The sequence below is a fragment of the Ascaphus truei genome, unplaced genomic scaffold (assembly GCF_040206685.1).
Source record: "Ascaphus truei isolate aAscTru1 unplaced genomic scaffold, aAscTru1.hap1 HAP1_SCAFFOLD_3500, whole genome shotgun sequence".
NCBI lineage: Eukaryota > Metazoa > Chordata > Amphibia > Anura > Ascaphidae > Ascaphus > Ascaphus truei.
Window position 1 is genome coordinate 9,128 of NW_027456509.1, and position 8,942 is coordinate 18,069.

General features: G+C 56.7%; 1 protein-coding gene across 1 annotated transcript; it reads right to left on the bottom strand.

The window, feature by feature from the left end:
* Positions 1–1,607: 1,607 nt before the first annotated feature.
* Positions 1,608–8,819, bottom strand: LOC142483650 (inositol polyphosphate-5-phosphatase A-like). Its single transcript, XM_075583665.1, has 6 exons — positions 8,729–8,819; positions 8,444–8,517; positions 6,572–6,683; positions 5,050–5,118; positions 4,747–4,804; positions 1,608–2,094 (listed from the first exon to the last, which is right to left on the bottom strand). The coding sequence occupies exons 1-5, from the start codon at positions 8,783–8,785 to the stop codon at positions 4,784–4,786; spliced, it is 333 nt and encodes a 110-aa protein (XP_075439780.1). The 5' UTR covers positions 8,786–8,819; the 3' UTR covers positions 1,608–2,094; positions 4,747–4,783.
* Between the last annotated feature and the right edge of the window lie 123 nt (positions 8,820–8,942).

Genomic DNA, 8,942 nt, shown 5'->3' on the forward strand with positions numbered 1-8,942 from the left:
TATATATATATATATATATACACACATACATATATACACACGAGTGCGTAATGAAAATATCACTTGTGAGCACATTCACATGTCTTTGACAGGTCTCCAACCCTGCTTTTCACCATTATCGCCTCGCATACAGTGCTTCCACCTGCTAGAAGGCCCGCAAGAGTGTCCAAGTCTTTGGTTTTCAGGCGAAGCCAAATCACCCTGGTCATTTCCCTCTGACCAGCCATAGTGCAATGTCCATGCACCCCCACCACAAATTGGCCGGGGGGGGGGGGTTAAAAATTTTCGTGCTCCTAAGCCAGATTCCCAGTAACCACGGAAGTGAGGGAAGTAAATCCTTGACATCAGGTGTCCATGATTGGAACGATTCAAAGTACCAGTGTGTTGCATGCGCTAGGGCTTAACCTTGCCCTCTGTGAGCTTCAAACAGATGGTACTCTACTACAAACAGCCCTCCCCCCCTGGGATTCTATCGTACCTGTGGCAGGAGTAGGATGGCCAGTGGCACACATGTGGTCCTGTGGCCTGGCCGAGAGGTGGGATGAGACCAAGATTTTCTTGGGTCCCTGCACCCCCAGCTGGAGAATCCCAGGGAGGGGTTCGTAGTAGAGTACGGTCTGTGTGAAGCTCACAGGGAGCGAGGTTATGCCCTGACACAGGGACACACTTGTACTAAACAGGGACCCTTGACTTCAAGGATTTACTTCCCTCATTCCCGCCGCTCCCTGGGCTTTCTGGCTAAGGAGGGATGACACTTTGTAACCCACCCGGCCTATTTGGGTCTGGGAGCTTCGGCATAAACTATGCACTACGGATTGGTCACAGTTCCTCTTGGAGGGAAAACAACAAGGTAATTAGGCTCCGGCCGAAAAACCAAAAGACTTGGACTTTCTTGCGGGCGTTCTGGCCGAAGGGAGGAAGAGAAGGACGTTCCGAATCCTGACGGAGGACGGCACCGAAGATCGAGGCCTACTGGCTGAAGATTTTTGGTGAAAAGTTAAAAGGACTTGTTCAACTTCGGGAATACAGTCTATAGGGGAAGCGGGGGGAACAAAATCTGTCTGTGAGTAGGTTTACTGGCTATGCATCTTAACCCAGGCTGTGATGAAAAGCGGTGTAATGCAGCAAGCATAAGGCTGCGGCCATGCTGCCGCTGAGAGCGCTCATGCTTGAGAGTGGTGACGTCACCAACTCTCCAATCATGGGCGCTGGGTGCCCGGCAACTTTTTCTGTAAGCGTGAGTGGGGCGGCAATGGCCTAACAGTGACTGGCGCTGATTGGCTGAGGAGGTCATGTGACCCCTCAAACTCAAATGAATCTGTCTCGGCAAGTGCCCAGAGCCTGCGAGCGTACGTGCGCGCTCACGGGCGCACCGCTTGGGCGGACAGATTTAAATTGTGCTGGCCGCGCCAACCGCGAACCCCAAACGCGGTCAGCGGCAGCGTGGACGCAGCCTATGCTTGCATATATATATATATCTCTCAAACAATATGAATAACAGGCGCAGATAAATTATTCAGTAATTAATAAAAGTTATACACAATGTGTCATCGGAAGGTGTTCAAGGTAGTAACAAAGTAAAGAGAATGAAAAAAGGGCCACAATAGTGACGTATGAAATGGCAACTTTATATAGAGATAGCAAATTGGCTACTTACAACATAGCCGATAAAATCAGGCAGTGTCACCTCACAGAGAATCAGTGTACAGATCAGCTGGCTCCCCCTTTGCTTGGAATCCTCCGTGCCTGGAGTTCTTAACTCCTGCAGTGTTGTTTTGCTCTACTCGGTCAGGTGCTGCTCCGGTGTTGGAATCCCCCGTACGACTACCACAGTCACATGGCTATGACGTCAGACGTCAATGTCCAAAGCAGTGACAGCGCGTTTGTAGCGCATGAAAATTCAGGTTTTCTATAATGCTCAATCAGCCAAGTAACATGACTGCAAACCAGCATGAAGGATACATGGGGACTACATGGGGATACATATAACTAGATATCAGAGACATGCTTTGAGTCTGCATGTGTCCCACTAACCGATAGACCACAAGGAGCGCACCCCAGCATTGATGGAGAAACAAGGGTGGAATCCAGACACTGGGGAGAGAAAGGGAACAGGTCAGTAAGAAACAGTATAAAAGTATTAAGACTCCACTCATTAGATGGGCAGCCCGCGCGCATTAGATAAGCAGCCCGCGCACATTAGATGGGCAGCCCGCGCGCATTAGATGGGCAGCCCGCACGCATTAGATGGGCAGCCCGCACGCATTAGATGGGCAGCCCGCGCGCATTAGATAAGCAGCCGGCGCGCATTAGATAAGCAGCCCGCGCGCATTAGATGGGCAGCCCGCGCGCATTAGATAAGCAGCCGGCGCGCATTAGATGGGCAGCCCGCACGCATTAGATGGGCAGCCCACACGCATTAGATGGGCAGCCCGCACGCATTAGATGGGCAGCCCGCGCGCATTAGATAAGCAGCCCGCACGCATTAGATAAGCAGCCCGCACTCATTAGATGGGCAGCCCACACGCATTAGATGGGCAGCCCGCACTCATTAGATGGGCAGCCCGCGCGCATTAGATAAGCAGCCCGCACGCATTAGATAAGCAGCCCGCACGCATTAGATGGGCAGCCCGCGCGCATTAGATGGGCAGCCCGCGCGCATTAGATGGGCAGCCCGCACTCATTAGATGGGCAGCCCGCACTCATTAGATGGGCAGCCCGCACTCATTAGATGGGCAGCCCACACGCATTAGATGGGCAGCCCGCACTCATTAGATGGGCAGCCCGCACTCATTAGATGGGCAGCCCACACTCATTAGATGGGCAGCCCACACGCATTAGATGGGCAGCCCGCACTCATTAGATGGGCAGCCCGCGCGCATTAGATAAGCAGCCCGCACTCATTAGATAAGCAGCCCGCACTCATTAGATGGGCAGCCCGCGCTCATTAGATAAGCAGCCCGCATGCATTAGATGGGCAGCCCGCGCGCATTAGATAAGCAGCCCGCACTCATTAGATAAGCAGCCCGCACTCATTAGATGGGCAGCCCCGCGCGCATTAGATAAGCAGCCCGCACTCATTAGATGGGCAGCCCGCGCTCATTAGATAAGCAGCCCGCATGCATTAGATGGGCAGCCCGCGCGCATTAGATAAGCAGCCCGCACTCATTAGATAAGCAGCCCGCACTCATTAGATGGGCAGCCCGCGCGCATTAGATGGGCAGCCCGCGCGCATTAGATGGGCAGCCCGCACGCATTAGATGGGCAGCCCGCACGCATTAGATGGGCAGCCCGCGCGCATTAGATGGGCAGCCCGCGCGCATTAGATAAGCAGCCCGCACTCATTAGATGGGCAGCCCGCACGCATTAGATGGGCAGCCCGCACGCATTAGATAAGCAGCCCGCACTCATTAGATGGGCAGCCCACACGCATTAGATGGGCAGCCCGCACTCATTAGATGGGCAGCCCGCACGCATTAGATGGGCAGCCCGCACGCATTAGATGGGCAGCCCGCACTCATTAGATGGGCAGCCCGCACGCATTAGATGGGCAGCCCGCACGCATTAGATGGGCAGCCCGCACTCATTAGATGGGCAGCCCGCACTTATTAGATGGGCAGCCCACACGCATTAGATGGGCAGCCCGCACTCATTAGATGGGCAGCCCACACTCATTAGATGGGCAGCCCACACTCATTAGATGGGCAGCCCACACGCATTAGATGGGCAGCCCGCACTCATTAGATGGGCAGCCCGCGCGCATTAGATGGGCAGCCCGCACTCATTAGATGGGCAGCCCGCACGCATTAGATGGGCAGCCCACACGCATTAGATGGGCAGCCCGCACTCATTAGATGGGCAGCCCGCACTCATTAGATGGGCAGCCCGCACTCATTAGATGGGCAGCCCGCACGCATTAGATGGGCAGCCCGCACGCATTAGATGGGCAGCCCGCACGCATTAGATGGGCAGCCCGCACTCATTAGATGGGCAGCCCGCACTCATTAGATGGGCAGCCCACACGCATTAGATGGGCAGCCCACACGCATTAGATGGGCAGCCCGCACGGATTAGATGGGCAGCCCACGCGCATTAGATGGGCAGACCACACGCATTAGATGGGCAGCCCGCACTCATTAGATGGGCAGCCCGCACTGATTAGATGGGCAGCCCGCACTCATTAGATGGGCAGCCCACACGCATTAGATGGGCAGCCCACACGCATTAGATGGGCAGCCCGCACGCATTAGATAAGCAGCCCGCACTCATTAGATAAGCAGCCCGCACTCATTAGATGGGCAGCCCGCGCGCATTAGATGGGCAGCCCACACGCATTAGATGGGCAGCCCGCACTCATTAGATGGGCAGCCCGCGTGCATTAGATGGGCAGCCCGCGCGCATTAGATGGTCAGCCCGCGCGCATTAGATAAGCAGCCGGCGCGCATTAGATGGGCAGCCCACACGCATTAGATGGGCAGCCCACACGCATTAGATGGGCAGCCCGCATGCATTAGATGGGCAGCCTGCACTCATTAGATGGGCAACCCGCGCGCATTAGATGGGCAGCCCGCACTCATTAGATGGGCAGCCCGCACTCATTAGATGGGCAGCCCGCACTCATTAGATGGGCAGCCCGCACTCATTAGATGGGTAGCCCGCACTCATTAGATGGGCATTCTCACACACTGCATGAGCAGTCTCACTCATTCTGAACTTTGACTCTTGATGGGTGTCTCCCACACTCACCTGTCAGTCTGCAGCTGTCTCTGTAGGTAACATCATTTCAAAAAAACAGGAACACAGGCTAAGGAAAGAGAACGGAGGAGAAGGCATGGAGGTAGAGAGATAGAGGAAGAGTGAACGATGAAAGGGAAGTGGGTGAGAAAGGGAAGTGGGTGAGAAAGGGATAGAGTAGGTTGGTGGGAAGGAAAGAAATAGATTAATGGTTATCTGGTTACGTGACTGCCACCATTATATGTGGCTGTAAATGCCCCCTCTACCGAAGTAAATACCCCCATGATATGTAGAAATTCCCCCTGCCCTCCTCACCTTGTGGTCTCCCATGCAAACGTCTGCTCCGATCCTGTCATACTGAACAAAGTTCCCTCCATCCTCACCCTGTGAGAACATAAGTGAGAGAGAGGGGGGGTTGAGGGGGGGGAGAGAGGAGGGGGTTGGGGGGAGAGAGAGCGGAGGGGGTTGAGGGGGGGGAGAGAGGAGGGGGTTGGGGGGAGAGGGAGGGGGTTGGGGGAGAGAGAGGAGGGGGTTGGGGGAGAAAGAGGAGGAGGAGGAGGAGGGTTGGAAGTGAGGAGGAGGAGGGTTGGGGGAGAGAGGAGGAGGAGGCTTGGGGGAGAGAGAGGAGGAGGGTTGGGAGTGAGGAGGATGGTTGAGGGGAGAGGGAGGAGGAGGGTGGGGGGGGAAGAGGGGAGAAGGGGATTAGGCAGGGAAGAGAGGAGGTGGGGTTTGCGAGGGGAGAGAGGAGGAGGGGGTTGGGGGGGGAGAGAGGAGGAGGGGGTTGGGGGCGAGAGAGGAGGAGGGGGTTGTGGGAGAGAGAGGAGAAGGGGGCTGGGGGGAGGGAGGAGAAGGTGGTTGGAAGGGTAAGAGAAGAGAAGGAGGGGGTTGGGGGGGTAGAGAGGAGGAGGGGGTTGTGGGTGGAAAGAGAGGAGGAGGGGGTTGTGGGTGGAAAGAGGAGTAGGGGTTGGGGGGAGAGGGGGGTTGGGGGGAGAGGGGAGGAGGGGGTTTGGGGGACGGAAGAGGAGGATGAGGTTGGCAGGGAGAGGGAGAAAGGAGGAGGTTGGTAGGGGGGAAGAGAGGTGGAAAGGGTTGACATGGAGAGGAGAGGGGGTGGGGAGAGAGGAGTGGGGAAGAGGAGAAGGGGGAGGAAGAGGAGGGGGAGGAAGAGGGAGAGGGTGAGAGGGGAAGACAGGAGGTGGGGTCGGGGGGGAAGGGGGAGAGGAGGATATAGTGAAATGAAGTGAGGGGGAGAATTAAAGAGAAAGAAAAGACATAAGAAAGAAATGGGGGAGAACGAGGGAATGGAAAAAGAGGAAGGGGGAGGCTGAACGGCAGAAGAAGAGGAAGGGGGAGGCTGAACGACAGAAGAAGAGGAAGGGGGAGGCTGAACGACAGAAGAAGAGGAAGGGGAGGCTGAGACAGAGAAGAGGAGGGGCTGAACGACAGAAGAAGAGGAAGGGAGAGGCTGAACGACAGAAGAAGAGGAAGGGGGAGGCTGAACGACAGAAGAAGAGGAAGGGGGAGGCTGAACGACAGAAGAAGAGGAAGGGAGAGGCTGAACGACAGAAGAAGAGGAAGGGAGAGGCTGAACGACAGAAGAAGAGGAAGGGGGAGGCTGAACGACAGAAGAAGAGGAAGGGAGAGGCTGAACGACAGAAGAAGAGGAAGGGGTAGGCTGAACGACAGAAGAAGAGGAAGGGGGAGGCTGAACGACAGAAGAAGAGGAAGGGGGAGGCTGAACGACAGAAGAAGAGGAAGGGGGAGGCTGAACGACAAAAGAAGAGGAAGGGAGAGGCTGAACGACAGAAGAAGAGGAAGGGGGAGGAAGACACCTGACCTTGTGAAAGAGAGCACTAGCGGAATGTGACATAAAGACCCGGTCACACCACGCAGGACAGCGCGTCCTCATGAACTCTGAGGGCCTCTCCACACTCTCACTGAATGGGTAACTGAGGACAGAAGACAGAGCAGCAGCATCCCGGGTAACTCAACGCCTGAGTGACTTATTGCCCCAGCAGTGACACTACACCGATCTATATATATTAGTAGCTGAGAGACCCCGGCGTTGCCCGTGAGTTAAATTTGCCGCTAGGAAAAGGTGGGGGGAGGGACAGTGGACACAGGAGGAGGAGAGGGACGGGGACAGTGGACAGGAGGGGACGGGGACAGTGGACAGGAGGGGACGGGGACAGTGGACAGGAGGGGGGGTAGTGGACAGGAGGGGGGGGGTAGTGGACAGGAGGGGGGGCAGTGGACATGAGGGGGCGGGGGGCAGTGGACATGAGGGGGGGGACAGTGGACAGAGGGGGGGCAGTGGACAAGGAGGGGGAAGTGGACAGGGGGGGGTGGACAGAGGGGGACAGGGGACAGGGGGGAGAGTGGACAGGAGGGGGGGGAGAGTGGACAGGAGGGGGGTGACAGTGGACAGGAGGGGGTGACAGTGGACAGGAGGGGGGTGACAGTGGACAGGAGCGGGGTGACAGGAGGGGGGGCACACACACTGTGTCCCACACACACACACACGTGTAACACACACACAAAGTGTCACACACAGTGTCACACACAAAGTGTCACACACAACACACACACACACACACACACACACACACACACACACACACACACACACACACACACACACACACAACACACACACTGTGTCACACACACACACAGTGTCACACACACATACACACACACACGTCACCTCTCCTTCCGGCCGCCGCCATGTTACTTAGTCCTCGAGGGAGGAAGGGGGTCCTTCCGTCCGCTGCATCTTAGGTGCCGCGTGGCAGCGGCAGGCTGCCCTGCCACTGCCTGTCCCCCGCGCTGGGGAGGGAGGTGAGTGGAGCGGGAGGTGAGTGGAGCGGGAGGTGAGTGGAGCGGGGGAGTGGAGCGTGACGGAGGTGAGTGGAGCGGGACCTCTCCCTTCCGGCCGCCGCCAGGAAGAGGGTCCTTCCGTCCGCCGCCATCTTAGGTGCCGCATGGCAGCGGCAGGCTGCCCTGCCCACTGCCTGTCCCCGCGCCTGGGAGGGAGGTGAGTGGAGCGGGAGGGAGGTGAGTGGAGCGGGAGGTGAGTGGAGCGGAGGGAGTGGAGCGGGAGGGAGGTGGTGGAGAGGGAGGTGAGTGGAGCGGGAGGAGGGGAGGGAGGTGAGTGGAGAGGGGAGTGCAGCGGGAGGGAGGTGAGTGGAGAGGGAGGTGAGTGGAGCGGGAGGGAGGTGAGTGGAGCAGGAGGGAGTGGAGCGAGGGAGGTGAGTGGAGCAGAGGTGAGTGGACGGGAGGCGGGAGGTGAGTGGAGCACCGGGGAGGGGGGGAGGTGAGTGTGATGGGGGGGAGAGGACAGAGAGAGAGGTGTGTGTATGTGTGTGTGTGTGTGTTTTTTGGACCTTTGGCCCGTCACTCCGCCTCGATGAGAGGTGTGGGGGGCGGGCCAAGGGGGTGGTTTGAGTGTGTGAGGGCCAATGAGAGGTGTGCGGGGGCGGGCGGCCCAAGGAGGACCAATGAGATTGCCGCTAGGGACAGGGAACACAGTGAAACATACATACATACAATGCTTTCAGAAATAAATAGTAGATACTAAGTAAGGGGAACCCAGCTCTTAAGTGCCTTATTGCCCCAGAACTGGCACTGTTCAAAACTTTATAAATAATATTAATTTTGGGCCACCCAACCCCCAAGTGCCTTATTGCTCTGCACAGGAGGGTCTTACCTGGGCGGGAAGGAGATCTGGATCTCGGTGAGTTCACTCAGGAAGGGAAGAGGTTCAGAGTCAAACTTGTGCAGCTAGAGAGAAGGGACATGCAGAGTGTTGCTCTATTAACCCCTTCCCCTGCCATAGACCTGCAGAGCCCCGCACATTAACCCCTTGTCCCAGCAGAGCCTCACTCCATTAACCACTTCCCTGCCATAGACCTGCAGCGCATCGCTCCATTAACCTCTCTCCTGCCAGCACCCTGCAGAGTAGCGCTCCATTAACCCCTTCCCTGTCAGAGACCTGCAGAGTGTCCACCGATCGTTCACCAGTCTCTGGAACATCTTCCCATTCTGACATTCAAAGCGCTTACACTGCATGAGAAGCTGCACCTTGGGGGAGAGAGGCCGTAAAAGAGTAGTGAGAGAGGGAGACAGTGGTAGAAAAAGATGGGAAGCAAGAGAGAGGGAAAGGGAGAGAATAGAAAAAGACATGGGAGAGAAAGAAAAGTGAGAGA